The sequence below is a fragment of the Gopherus evgoodei genome, chromosome 1 (genome assembly GCF_007399415.2).
Source record: "Gopherus evgoodei ecotype Sinaloan lineage chromosome 1, rGopEvg1_v1.p, whole genome shotgun sequence".
NCBI classification, from domain to species: Eukaryota; Metazoa; Chordata; order Testudines; family Testudinidae; genus Gopherus; species Gopherus evgoodei.
Window position 1 is genome coordinate 166,602,876 of NC_044322.1, and position 15,034 is coordinate 166,617,909.

At 39.9% G+C, this 15,034-nt stretch overlaps 1 protein-coding gene across 9 annotated transcripts in view; it reads right to left on the reverse strand.

Moving 5' to 3' along the window:
• The window catches only part of ITSN1 (intersectin 1), a 238,546-nt gene that overhangs the window by 78,200 nt on the left and 145,312 nt on the right, over window positions 1–15,034 (reverse strand). For all 9 annotated transcript variants that reach the window (XM_030578552.1, XM_030578544.1, XM_030578535.1 and 6 more), the window contains 4 exons: window positions 14,857–14,978; window positions 5,350–5,588; window positions 1,836–1,995; window positions 97–302 (listed from right to left, as the gene is read on the reverse strand). In XM_030578552.1, the coding sequence (XP_030434412.1) occupies window positions 97–302; window positions 1,836–1,995; window positions 5,350–5,588; window positions 14,857–14,978 (727 nt within the window). The remainder of the gene's footprint in view (window positions 1–96; window positions 303–1,835; window positions 1,996–5,349; window positions 5,589–14,856; window positions 14,979–15,034) is intronic.

The window sequence follows — 15,034 nt, forward strand, 5'->3', positions numbered from 1 at the left end:
AAACGTACAAGTACACACAACATTTTAGATAGGAACAACATAATATTAATGACTAAATAAAAATGCTGTTCATTCTAACAAAAGCAACCAAAATACCTTGTCGACTTTCTTATGGGGCCTGAAATGAGTTTCACATATGATTTGGGAAACCATCCCTTTTGACCTTGGACCTCTCCAAACCACCACATGTCTTGCTGTTCCAGAACTGTGATGATATCATTTTTGTTAAAATTGAGGTGGTTGTCTTTTTTGGCTCTCCAAGGATACAAGGCCTGTGCTTGAAGGCCCTCTACTTTTTCACCCTATTGTGGTAAGAAAAAAAAAGTGAATCATTTAGTCTTTTGCAAAGAAGGCTGCTAAAAATAAATAAATGAATAGAGGTATTCGCTTACAACATTCATGTATAGACACAGATCTGTGCATCAACTGTTTCTATTAAAATAAGCTTTTTACTCAAATAAAGCCAAACAGATCATTTAAAAAAAAACAAATAAACAAACAATCAAGTGGATATATTAACACAGTCCACCAGTATTTCTATATTTGTATTAATTAAAATGCCTGGTGCATACACTCCTGCAAGATATTTAATAATTTTTCTACACAGAAAAAGATTTTTAAAATTCTCATCTACCACATTTATGTAAAACACTGTAAATAAAGAGACAAGCCTTGCCCCAAGGGCTTATAGTAAATCTCACAAAAAGCATATATAAAAAGAGAATCTTTTTGCTGTAACTTATTCATTATGCCATCTTGCATTCTACTTGCTTTTTCAGAGTTTACATATCTAGCACATCTCAGAATGCTATGTCTAGGTACCAGCACTACATATTTTTCAGCCAGTGATGAGGAACTGTGATCTAACAGATTGAGCACAGGATTGGGATTCAGGAATAGAGCTGGGCGAATAACCGATTTTTTCGGTTCTCTGGCAGTTCTGGAAAAAAAATAATAAAAGTTTGCAAATTGGGCTGAAATAAATTTAAAAATGTAGACAAAAATTATGCAAATCAAAACTAGTTTGACGCAAAACATTTTGTTTCCAGGCATTTTTTAAGAGCTAGATTCACAAAATGATTGGAGCAGGAAACGGTGTTGATGCTGGTCTCCTGATAAAACTTCTAACCACTGATCTAAGTCCCTCACCTGAGATGTGGGACACCCAGGTTGGAATCCCCAATCTGTAGAAGAGATCTGAGCCCAGATGACTCTCCTCCCAGGTGACTGTCCTCACCACCAGACTATAGAGTTGTTCCCTCTGGCCCAATTTATTCAAGCATTTTATAAAAAATGGAACAGCTTCAGTAGGAAAAAATGAGAGTGATGCAGCCCAAATGGTTATGGCACACAGCTGGGAGGGGGAGACCTGGGTTCAAATCATTGCTCCAGCACAGAAACTCAGGTTCTAACCCCCACAAACCAACTGAGTGCACTAAATCACTGGAATAAGAGTTATAAAGGGGAACACCATCCCCACCACCTGCTACTCTTCTTTACCACATTTTGGGAATCTAACCTGAACATTTTTTTCTTGCCTAAAACTATTTGGTGAATATGTGTCAAATTCACAAATAGTTTGGGGTTGACCAAAATGAATTTTTTTGACAAATTTTGTGTCAAAAATATTTCGCCCAGCTCTACTTGAGAGCTCTTAGAATGCCAAATTGCACTTCCCACATGGCTTTGTTTAACACCTTCATCTCCTCATCTTGAAATACTTTACCTCCCTTAGAGGAATTCTGCAAGGGCTGGTCAATTAATGTTTGGTCATTGCTTTGTGAAAGTTAAAACACTGGGTTAAGTATGATTTCTGCACAGGTATAGCCACTTACCTGCCCCAGGACAGGAGAAGGTGATGATCCGGTAACAGTGGCTGGGGTGAAGGCTGATCTCTGCCTCACCTGCCCTGAACTTGGAACAGTCAGAGAAGGTTGAGCTGCCCATGCATCCCAATTATCAGTCTCTGGTTTCTCACTGGTGCTGGTTGGCCACCTGAAAATAAGGCAGACTATATAATCTTCATTTTTGATTGCAGTGATTATTGCATTCTGCTAAAAAGAAAACTTGCTCACAATCAAAATTTCACATGAAAACACTGTGTATGTATTCTAGAAGAATTCCTTATAACCGATTTTCTGCTAGGTGTAAAGTATCAGAGAGGTAGCCATGTTAGTCTGGATCTGTAAAAGCAGCAAAGAGTCCTGTGGCACCTTATAGAATAACAGACGTTTTGGAGCATGAGCTTTCATGGGTGAATACCCACTTCGTCAGATGCATGTGACGATGTGGGTATTCACCCATGAAAGCTCATGCTCCAAAACGTCTGTTAGTCTATAAGGTGCCACAGGACTCTTTGCTGCTTAGGTGTAAAGTGTCTTTGTATTCTGTTTGAAGTTACCATATGTGGATTTATTCGGACTGCATATTTCCCCTTAAAAAGGTAAGCGCCACATGCACTTGCTGCTTCTTGTTTACTAACTCTAGCTGTTCACGTGATTTACTTTCCCCACCCCGTTACTCATGTCACTATACAATAACATTTCAACAGCAGGGCACTCTATACTATGAAGCCAATTTAGTTTAATTAGGTATCTGATAAAATATATTAATCTTCCTCTCCTGGTGTTCCATGCAGATTGCTCTCCATATCTAGATACGTCACTGACTTTCTCCTCCCTTTCTGCATCAAATTCATACTCCCCATTCTCACTCTTAAGACTCTAATAGTTCCACTACTGTTTACTCCAGAGGTGACCAAAACATGGCCCATGCGACTGTCCTGCCTAGTCGGAGCGGCTAGCACCCCCGCAGCCTCACCTCACTGCACCACCAGCGCTCTGGCCCACCGCTCCTGCCAGGCAATGAGGCAAGGGGGCGGGGACTAGAGGTTGGATAAAGGGCAGGGGGTTCTAGGGGGCAGGCAGAGGACAGGAAGTGAGTGGGGTCAGATAAGAGGTGGGTGCCATGGGGGCGGTTAGGAGCAGGGGTGTGGCTAGGAGTCAGGGATCGGGGGGGGGTTTCCTGGGGGCGGTTGGGGGGGTCCTGGGAGGGGGCGGTCAGGGGAAAAGGAGCGGGGGGGAGGAAGGGGTTGGATGGGTTGGGGATTCTGAGGGAGGAGGGAAGTGGGAGGGGGTGGATAGGGGCAAGAGGCCAGGCTGTTTAGGGGAGACACAGCCTTCCTTACCTGGCCCTCCATACAGTGTTGTAACCCCAATGTGGCTCTCGGGCCAAAATGTTTGCCCACCCCGGTTTACTCCTTTGTCCTATCGTGTGCAATGTTGACTTCTAAAGTCTTCCTTTGTCAACTCTGAGTGATTTTTTTCATGCAATCACTTATCCTTTGAACATGCGTCTGATGAAGTGGGCATTCACCCACGAAAGCTCATGCTCCAATATATCTGTTAGTCTTTAACATGCCACAGGACTCTTTGTTGCACCTTAAATGTGAATTTCTATTCCTGGCTCATGTATCCCTAATTAAATATTAATTAACTATTATTAAGCATTTACACTGTAATAGTGCCTAAGGGCCACAACCAGATCAGGCCCCACTGTGCTAAGCACTGTACAAACATCATACATGATAAGCTCTGGAGCAGAAATGAATTGTATTTTATTTTCTACCAAAGTCAGTGATTTTTATGCAAGATTATAAAAATGCATAGTATTCACTTAAAACTTGAATAGTTTTGTCTTGAGCTACTTTTGTTCAGGTAGGAAAAAAATAAAAATAAGTGGAAAGTTCAGTTTTAATTTTCTTATATTATTGCTTTTTCAGAAAAAAGTTGTCCAGAGAGCAACATAAATTACCAGCAAGTTTAAATGATTCTTCAGAGTATTGTGCTCTCTTGGGTAAAAGAACTCTTTTAAAGCAGTATGTGTTAAGTACTCAAATATTTCAGTAAAATACATACTTCTAATTGTAAAACACCTTATTTCATTAAACAAAATGATTAACCAATTATTTACATAGTAGACTAACCTGTCCTGATAAAACATACATACAGTATTACGTTTCATTTATATAATCTTTGGGACATGAAACTTGTCTTACATGTATATAGCATCAGGCACACTAGGGGAGTACTAATGTATAAGAATAAATTGTTTGACTTTAGCACCAGCATTTTAATGCGAAATACAAGCTGGTAACAATGAAGGAAGAGAAGGTGTCAACTCTGCTCTCTCACATATTTGGTTTATAAACAAATGGAGGATAACATGCTGGGATTCCTGCTGTAAAATAATTCTGAATATGGTCAGGGAAAAGGGCTAGATGGGCAAGCTTTTGTACTTGTCTTCTTGATTGCTTAAGAGGATATGGTGAAAGCATGCCTTTGGACTGGGAAGCCTAATTTAAATTTAAAAAAAAAACCACAGAAAAAACAACACACACAAACACTTTTGCGGACTATCCTGTTGAGGAAAAAATGTTTACTGAAGGGAAAAAAATTATGATGGACGTTGTGTTTTACTGAAGATGAAAAAGCAGCAAAGAATCCTGTGGCACCTTATAGACTAACAGACGTTTTGAAGCATGAGCTTTCGTGGGTGAATACCCACTTCGTCAGATGCATGTAGTGGAAATTTCCAGGGGCAGGTATATATATGCAGGCAAGCTAGAGATAATGAGGTAGTTCAATCAGGGAGGGTGAGGCCCTGTTCTAGCAGTTGAGGTGTGAAAACCATGGGAGGAGAAACTGGTTCTGTAATTGGCAAGCCATTCACGGTCTTTCTTTAATCCTGAGCTGATGGTGTAAAATTTGCAGATGAACTGAAGCTCAGCAGTTTCTCTTTGAAGTCTGGTCCTGAAGTTTTTTTGCTGCAGGATGGCCACTTTAAGGTCTGCTATAGTGTGGCCAGGGAGGTTGAAGTGTTCTCCTACAGGTTTTTGTATATTGCCATTCCTAATATCTGATTTGCGTCCGTTTATCCTTTTCCGCAGCGAAAACAGGGCCTCATCCTCCCTGATTGAACTACCTCATTATCTCTAGCTTGCCTGCATATATATATCTGCCCCTGGAAATTTCCACTACATGCATCTGACGAGTGGGTTATTCACCCACGAAAGCTCAGGCTCCAAAACGTCTGTTAGTCTATAGGGTGCCACAGGATTCTTTGCTGCTTTTACACATCCAGACTAACACAGTTACCCCTCTGATACTGAAGAGGAATAATCCTTCCCAATTTACAGTGTGCTGTCTAATTTCCTGCAAATATCTCATTTGCCAGGTTTACTACTGACAATCTCAGTGGATGAGAAATGTAATGAATTTTAACTGGAAACAAGTTAACTGCTTGAAAACCCACAGCACACTGGTTTGTGATAACCACCAGCAAACATACGTTGAACTGAAGTCGGCCCAGTTGTTGGTGGTTGCAGTAGATTCTGCTGGAGCTGCTGGCGTTGGGGGCGTTTCACTCAAAGAAACTTTAGATGCAACAGTAGTGTCGACTATTGGTTTCACAGAGGTTGGAACTTGGTTGTCAGGTATTTTCTCTGCATAGTTTGCAGGGAACCATCCAGTCTTTCCCTTCAGTTCTCCTCCAAGCCACCCAGGTTCTCCAGTCTGGCTTTCATCCACCTGTAAGTACATTAAATCACAAGATTCAGAAACATTTTTACTTAAAAATCTAGCTGCCATTCATAGTTGATTAATTTTCTCCAGTTACTGGAAATTCAAAATTTTGTTACAAATGAAGATCTCATATGGGCAAAATTGGACAATTTTTTAAATATTCAGCTGTTCTTTATACAGCATATATAAATATGTAATGGCATGAGTACTATAATGCAAAGTCATCCTTTTCATAATTAATACTTTCCCAAATTCAAATATTTGCATGGGACGGAAAAAGAAAAAAAAAAAAAAGACTGCCTAAATCTCATGCTACGTCTACACTTGCACACTTCCCTGAGTACATGTCCATATACTGCTAGAACATGCACCTTGTACCCACACAGCATCCACATATTCTGCCTGCAAAAGGGTATATGCTGCATACAGGCATATACCTGCATTCATACTGCCCATTTTCAGTACATGACAGTAGTGCTATTTCAGGGTCAGTGTCCTGGAGTCCGTTGTGTCGCAGGAGATGATCTGGGAACCGCTTTGCTGCATGTTGCCAGTACTGGTAACACATAGTTGCTGCCTTCACACATTCGGCATCAGCAGCTCTTGGTCATCTCTCCCTTTTGCCAAACTGCATTGAAGCCAAGAAGCAAGCCCAAAATGTGGTTTTTCTCCTGCTACTGCTTGTGGGACTAATGTTCATGCAGTTTAGCACCAGATAATGGATAGAATGGGTCAGAAAAAATTGAAATGCTGAAGACAACTGACCAAGAGGGCAAACAAATATTTACTAAGCTTCCAAGGAACAGATGTGTTGAATGCTGGGATTGCAAGAGTATACCCATGGGTGGACTGCTGCTCCTAGTCACAGATAAACAGCATAGTGTGATGGGACCACATCATCTGGGAAACCTGGGATGATGACCAGTGGCTGCAGAAATTGCGAATGAGGAAGATCTTCATGGAGTTGTGCAAGTTGCTTGCACCAATCCTTCAGTGCAGACCACTCAGTTTCAGAAATCCATACCAGAACAGAAGCAGCTGGCTATCACCCTTTGGATGCTGACAACACCTCATAGCTGTCGGTCAACTGCAAACAATTCACAGTTGAGAAGTCAACTGTTAGGGTGACGGTTGTACAGGTTTGTCATGCTATCAAAACTGCAATCTACCCATGGGTGGTTGCCATAATTAAAGACCCTGAAATTAGAGCAGGATTTCAGAAGATGTGCTTTCCAAACAGTGCAGGCACCATTGAAAGAACACACATTCCAATACTTTGTCCACTAAAAGGAGCCAGTCAATGTGTGAAGCAAAAAGGTTACTCATCACTCATTCTTCAAGGCTCAGTGAACAACAGAGGTTGATTCATGAACACCTATGTTGGACACAGGAAAGGTTCATGACACCAGAGCACTCAGGAGGTCAGGTCTGTACTGCGAAGGGACTTCGATCCCCAGAAAAAAAACTTCGTTGTGTATGGTGTTTCTGTCCCCACAGTTATTTTGGGGGACTCCGCATACCCGCTTCCAACATGGCTCAAAGCTGTACCCCAACATTACCAACCTAAGAAAAAGAAAATGCAAGTACAGAGTAGCTGCAAAATGGTAGCGGAATGCACTTTTGAGAGTCTGAAAAGCTCGCTGGTGATGCCTGCAGTCCCATCTGAATGCCTGTGCAGCCAATGCAGTTCAGATTAGCATGGTGTGCTTTACTTTGCACAACATTTGTGAGGCTAAAGGGGAATACTTCCAGTGCGAGTGAGCACAAGACAGTTCTGGCTTTCAAAACCTGCACAGACAGCTGGATCCCACCTACATGAACACGGCTCCTGTTCTCGAAGTGCAATGGAGATTCACAATGTGATTTGTTCGCATATTGTGGATCAGGATGTAGCCAGGTGACTTGGGATTGTGACAAGGAATGACTTTACAGAATCACTGCAGACACTTCTGCAAATCTAGAGTAAGGATGGAAAAATTCTTTTGCATGGAAGCTACTTAATTTGAAATAGTAAGGCTTCTGGTTGCAACTGTTCCTAGACTACTCTCCTCTACAGCTGACAGATCACTCTGCCTTAGGTCACGTGTTGACTTTTTGCCTGTCTGCTACTGTTTGTATCCCACACTCTTCAGTTAGCCTAAAACAATCCATTATTTCTGCTTTGCGTTGGGCCTATCTCTGCCTCAGTCCTATTAATTCACAGCAAACACTGAAATAAATGGACTGCATGCTTGACTAGTCCAATGTGACTTTGCTGCAGTGCAGAGCAAAATTTCCACTGCAGCAGCAATAAATACCATGTTGAGATGGCATTCTGAGTGACATCATTTGCACTCTTTGGGAATTGCAAAGGTGATGACTGAAATCAATAATAAATAAGTTCAACAATAATAGGTCACAATCTGTCTTTTTAACCTGCTATAAAAAGGGCTTCTTAAAAATGGACCACACTGATACAGTTGCCTAAATGACTTCAATTTTTTTTGCACAAGTAGATGAGAAATATACAAGAATGATTTAAAAAATTTATTAAAGGTTTCTTTAAGCAGAATTGAAAACTCGGCAAATTCTTAAAACAGTACAAATCATGCGGATGAAATTTCCGTTTCTTCAACCAACATTCGCTTTTTTTGAAATATTCCATAAGCATCTTTTTACACTTTACAAAAAATTATGATTTCCCAGCTTTATAGAGGATAGATGACGTGTTTAAAAGTTTAAAGTATAGAACTGTATAACTTCAAAGAAGCAGCTTTTGTAAGACTTCACAAAAAGAACACTCAATGACAATAAATAAATTAAAAATCCAGTTACCTTTTGCATTTAATCAGATTGAAAACAAATGCCACCATTACAAATCTTTTTTCAACCATATATTCTATCTGACAGAACACTATCCATTTCTTTTTAAAATCTACTTTCCTGAAAGCTGACTTTCATCTCAGAAGATGAATGAAACCCCTACTACTACTCAGAATGTAAGATCTTCCAGGCAGTGACCATCTTCTTAAGTTTGTGCAGTACCTAACACAACGGGGCACAGATCTCAAGGCTCCGACATATCACAAAACAATAATAATCGTCTCCGTCTCCATCGCCATCGGTTGACAAAGCTGACTACAGACTACTATGCATTATTATGAAATTGCTTTAGCATCCGGGCAGAAATGGAGCTATTTGATCCTGAATTACGTTTCTCTAATACCCAGGCCACTAAAATCAATAATCCTAGTGTTCTTCATGGAATTACTTGCAAGTTCATTCCAATACACTGAAGTACACAGGAGATGGTTAGCACCATCAGAATCTTCTCAGGAACTTCAGCATGCTGCTAGGGGAGGGGATGGAAAGATGCCCAACCCAAAGGAAAACAAATGAACTCATTAACATCCATTCCACTAGAGAAATATCCAATCGAAAGGAAAAATAAACAGCATTCCTCCATACAGAGTGCTAATGAAATAGAAGTCAGAAATTTATCAGTTTGAGAGGGAGCCTGGAATGGAAGGGGCTGTCTCGGTTCAAATGTATTAACAAGACAAATGTATGGTTAAGCTGTAGGAAAGGCTGTAAATAATTATAACTACAATTTATACAAAAATAATCTTTAAAAATATGCTTAAAGTTTAAGGAACTTGGAAAGCCAAAAACTGCAAGTTAAAAGGCAAAAATAAAAAAAAGTTAAACAGAAAGAACATAAATAAAAAGTTTGACATACTTTAACTCAACTCTCATCTGTATTCCCATCATGCACACAGATTCAAAGGGAGACCACGAATATATAACAAAATATCCCAATATTAGAGAGCCAGCATCTGTACCTGGTACATACTTCCTGAACCCCTTGGTGATTTGTCTACCCCCTAAAAATTAAAATTTCCCCTTCCACACTGGTCCTGCAGTTCCACACACATATTACAGCAAAGGTGGAAAATGAATTTAAATTACCAGAGAGCTGGAGACCAGTTAAAGCTCAGTTCAGTCTCACAGGGCAAACAGTGTTTCAACCAACTCTTCAAACCATGTTGCTGCCCTGTTAAAGTTCAAGTTCAGGAACATGGTAACACACAGCCTAACTCTTATCTGCACTGTCAGACTGAACCGTGCTTTAATTGTGTTCCCTCAAAATATTAGCAGTTACAAGTGAGGCAGGATTCCAGTTGTAGCTATATATTGCTCACCTGTCAGCAAGGACCAATCAAAATTACAGTACTGTAGGCCTTCATTTACATTAGAACATGATTGTTATAAGCTTGTTTTACCCCAGTCCATATTGGTTGGCCTAGACAAGCTGAAAGTTTAACCAGAGTTTAACTTGCATTTAAACGGTCATAAGGCCAGCCTATATAGCAGGAATTGGCAACCTTTGGCACGCGGCCCACCAATGTAAGCCCCCTGGCAGGCCGAGCCAGTTTCTTTACTTGCCACATCCGCAGGTTCAGCCAATCGCAGCTCCCACTGGCCATGATTCGCTGCTCCAGGCCAACAGGGGTGGCGAGAAGCGGCGGACAGCACATCCCTCGGCCCACACCGCTTCCAGCTGCCCCCATTGGCCTGGAGCGGTGAACTGTGGCCAGAGGGAGCTGCGATTGGCCAAACCTGCAGACGCAGCAGGTAAACAAACCAGCCTGGCCTGACAGGGTGCTTACCCTGGCGGGCAACAGGCCAAAGTTTGCCAACCCCTGCTATATAGGATCTTAGACATACCTTAACACACAAGCTTGCAAACTGTTACTCTCCAAAAACTATAATTGACTTACACCTTTTAGAAGCATGATATGGCCATTTTTTTTTGAATGCTTAAGTGATGTAGGCACTTAAGAGCTTCAGTAACTTTAGACAATGGGACTTAAGTCTCTCAAAAATTTTACCCTAGATAAATTGGAAAAAATATGTAACTTGATAATAACAAAGCTATATTTATAAAAACGTATTAAAAGATTGTGCAGACTTCCTAACAGTTATACAGCATACTTACCCATTCCCTTTTAACCTCCAGCAGGAAAGCAATGATTTGAAAGTAAGGCAGAATTATAACACATTTCACAAATTAAGCAATTACTAAAGAGCAGGAGAGCAATCTCACTAGAATCAGTTGTTAGCTCTGACAGTAATTAAAAATATTTAAATAAAAATAAGCCAAGGCCAGAGGCCAGTTTTTCCCTGTTATAATATAAACTAAAATCGAAGCCTAAAGTCATGCACAGGTGAAAGCAGATTATCCAAACCATGATCTGAAATTCAGAAGTGTCCCCTGAAATCAGAATACTGATTTTCCAACATTTCATTATGTTCCCAGAGCCATTCAGCAAACTGATGTTTAGTCTTCCTCAAGCAAAGCTCAGTGTATGCCTGTACTTCTAGCAAACATTTTATTCCCTGAGATAGTATTAACTGGATTATTCCATTCTTCAATAACCTACAGAGCCCCACAAGACTGCATATTTTCTCATTTGACTGATGACTTGCCAGCCTCACTTCTTTACCAAAGGATAAGTGACAACATTTCAGTGAAATTATTGCACTTCAACTGGGTTTTGGGCCTCTTTCTAAAACATTCAGTAATGCCACAATCCAATTTTCATGATGTCATGAGCACCAGATTGTGATACTGCTGAATAAATCAAAAAGGAAGAAAAGGCTGATCAGAGCTTCTTTTTACTAATGTCTAGATATTATTAAGATATGACAGTTTAGAAAGTTTATTTTTCCAAAACCCAACCGAAGTTTACCAGAACGTGACAGTTTTTTTTTTTTAAAACTCATTATGATAGGAAGATCAAGTAGTGAATCAAAGTCATAATGCTTCTGCTCTATAGTTTTTCATAAATTAACTAGATTTTTACATATTTTCATTGAGATTTTTTTAAAACTGTATATGACATTTGCACATTACAATATTAATATAGCTTATTCCAATTATTCTGATATTCTTAAACATTAATAACTATAGTTACTGACAATTGCAGTTATAATTTTTAAAAGATTTAGGAATTACAAAAAGAGTGCAAGTTATACTTCCACAGTATTACTTATGGCTAACACAACAGTATTTTTAGGTAGATTTATCCCAGTGGTACCAACCACTACAATTAAAGGTGCATAAGCATTTCCATTCCATTTACACCCCCAACGTTTTCAGTTGCTTAATTGCTTTCCGAAAATTCCTTTCGTCAGACTGACATCTTCTCTACTTTGTCCCTGCCTGAAAAAATAATTTTTAAAAAGTGTTTCAGCAAAACAATTCAGCCATTTTTAAGTAGGGGAAAATGCTTGAGAGGAAAAGTTATTGTATGAAAAAGTAAAAAAAACCTATATTGGATCATTATGACAAAGTAGAAATTGTAGAAAAAATATATTATTGGAAAAACATTCATCATGCAATTAAAGTTTATAACAGCATATAGAGTGTGACCTTAATGTAGTGATTTCCTAACTCAGAGTAAGTGTTTAACATCACATTAATTTAACCATAACAGTCTCTTAATACAGTTGAGGGTTTTTTTTTAAATGAAATTTGAATAGTTTGCATTGTTTTAGTACTACAGTTTTAGATAGGCTTTATAGCCTAAACAAATCTTTAATACTCTGTTCTCACCTCCAGGTACAGCAACCACTCTCAGAAGTGAGTATGACAGTGATGATTGTGTCACTTATTTGTCGTGAAGACCAAATGTCTCACTGTAGACTAGTTGACTTTGGGAACCTGTTCAGACACTTTGGACTTCCCTGTCACCAAACTCATTTAGAGCTGAGTTATTATACTAAGACTGATACAGTTTGCTCATCAACTTTATCTATATCTTGCATTATAGTGAACTTTTAGAAAACTGACCATTATTCTAATCTTATCACATCACATCCACCACAATCCCTCCACTGCTGACATGACAGTCCCTGAAATCTAACCACCAGTGATCAAACCAGCTGACAATGTAGTTACCATCATAGTCCTCAACCACGATGACTACATTGAGGCCCAACAACTCTCTGACACTGCCTACTACAAAGAACTCAGACAACTCCACACCCTAATTAACCCATAAATTTAAGGATATCATCAAATCCTTCCCTCCAAACAACTCCAAGAGAAATTCTACAAACTCATCCCCCGTGAACCCCTTCCACGTGCTTCCCAAGATACACAAACAAGGGAACCCAGGCAGACAGATCATATCTGGCCATAGCACTCTTACTGAAGTAATATCGGGACTCATAGAAACCATCCTCAAATCACTCAACACACAAAGGGCCAACTTCCTCCAGGACACAACCAACTTCCTCCACAAACTCTGCAACATCAACAACCTCCCTCAGAACTGCTTGCCTCAAATATGTACAAGACAGTGGACAACTCTCAGATATGCATCCCAAACATATCGCCAAACTCATCCATTTCATCCTCACCTCAAAACAATTTTATATTCAACATCACCACATTTTGTCCAAATCATGGGAACACCAGGGGTACTAAATGGCTCCCCAATATGCAAAACTCTTCATGGGCCAACTTGAAAAATTTCTGGACAAATCCACCACAAAAAATCTGAAATATATTAATGATATTTTCATCCTCTGGATAGATGACAAACTCCCTCTGAGATTTCTACCACAATTTCAACAACCACCAAACATCCATTAAACTCTCTGGAACACTCCCACACCAGCACCAAGTTCCTGGACACCATAATCAGCTTCCAGCAATGGAACCCCACAACCATCCATATACAAGAAACCCACAGATCACTATACCTATCTTCATAGATCCAGTAAACACCCGAAACACACCAAGAAATCTAATCTACAGCCAGGCACTCAAACCACAGAATATGCTCTGAGGAGAAAGTCCAGGATATACACTATAATACATTCAAAACTGCCTTCACCAAACAAGGACATTCCAGAGAAGTAGATCGCATCATGGAACAGGCCACCCAAACAGAACCTGCTTCAAATACAGATATAACCACTTCTCGCACTCCCCCGCCAAACTCTACAGCCCTACTTGTCATCTACCACCCCATACTGGAACCCATACAGGTATTATCAAACAACTACAACCCATATCCGATGCGGAGCCTATCCTGAAAAAAAAATCTTTCCTGAACCCCCTCTTCAAACCTCCAAACAACGCGCCCCCCCCCCCCCCGCCCAAACTCTCAAAGCTCATCATCAGAAGCAAGCTCCCCACATGCTAGGACACACCAAATCAAAGCAGTGACAGACTCTGCCAGAAAAACAGATGCAAAACCTGCTACAATGATCAACACTCTCCACAATACACCTTTCAAGATCCCTGCGTTCTGCACATACCTATCACAACATATCGTTTACCTCATCCAGGGCACTAAATGCTCCAATAGCAAATCTGTGGGTGAAACCAGACAATCACTATGCTCTCAAATGAACTCACAGGAAAATGACAAGACACAAAAATGTCACATCGCCTGTGGTGAACACTTTTCACATAGTGATCACTCTATATCTGACCTCTCAGTCCTCATCCTCAAAGGAAATCTGCACAATACTTTCAAAAGATGTCCTGGGAGCTTAAATTCATAACTTTGCTAGTCACTAAAAATCATGGACTGAATAGAGACACTGGATTTATGGTTTAGCACAACAATCTATAACCTGCTAAAAAAAACCCTTTCTTCCCTGTGCCTTAGAGGTGTGTTAACAGGCAATTTCACCTTGTATGCTCCCTTGAAATGTGTGCTAACTATTTATAGTAAACTGTTCTATTTTGTATTTAGCTATGACACTCTGAGTAAGGTCTTGTCTTCATGTACAGCGTCACAGCTGCACATGTGCAACTATACCACTGTAGCACATTAGTGAAGACACTATTATGCCAACCAGAGAGTTTCTCCAGTTGGCGTAGTTAATCCAGTTCCCTGGCAGTAGCTGAGTCAATAGAAGTTCCACACCCATGAGCAATATAGTTATACTGACATAGGCCAGTCCTACACTACAGACCTAAGTTTCCCAGACTAGAAGAAGAGCTCTGTGTGAGCTCGACAGCTTATCTTCCTCACCAATAAAAGTTGGTCCAATAAAAGATATTACCTCACTCACCTTGCCTTTCTCATTATTCTAACAGCAGAGATAATAAATGATAGCATATACTGTACATTTCAGTCTTTACAGTTTGCTTGTAACACTTGTGGTATATGTAAATTCAAAGTTAGGTTGAATAAAATACTGGTATAAAAATAGAAGCAGAGATGTAAAACAAAGTACAGTTTTTCAAGCAACATCACACTCTTCTTACCATGACTATGTCACCTGGCTGAATAGAGATTTCATCATGGCTTCTGGCTTCAAAAGGATACAATGCTCGATAATATACTATTTTTACATCCTCCTGAGCAGAAATAGTTAGTGGAGCTTTCTCTATATATAGAGGAAGAAAAATACATATTAAAAACTAAACAAAAATGTTTGTGAAA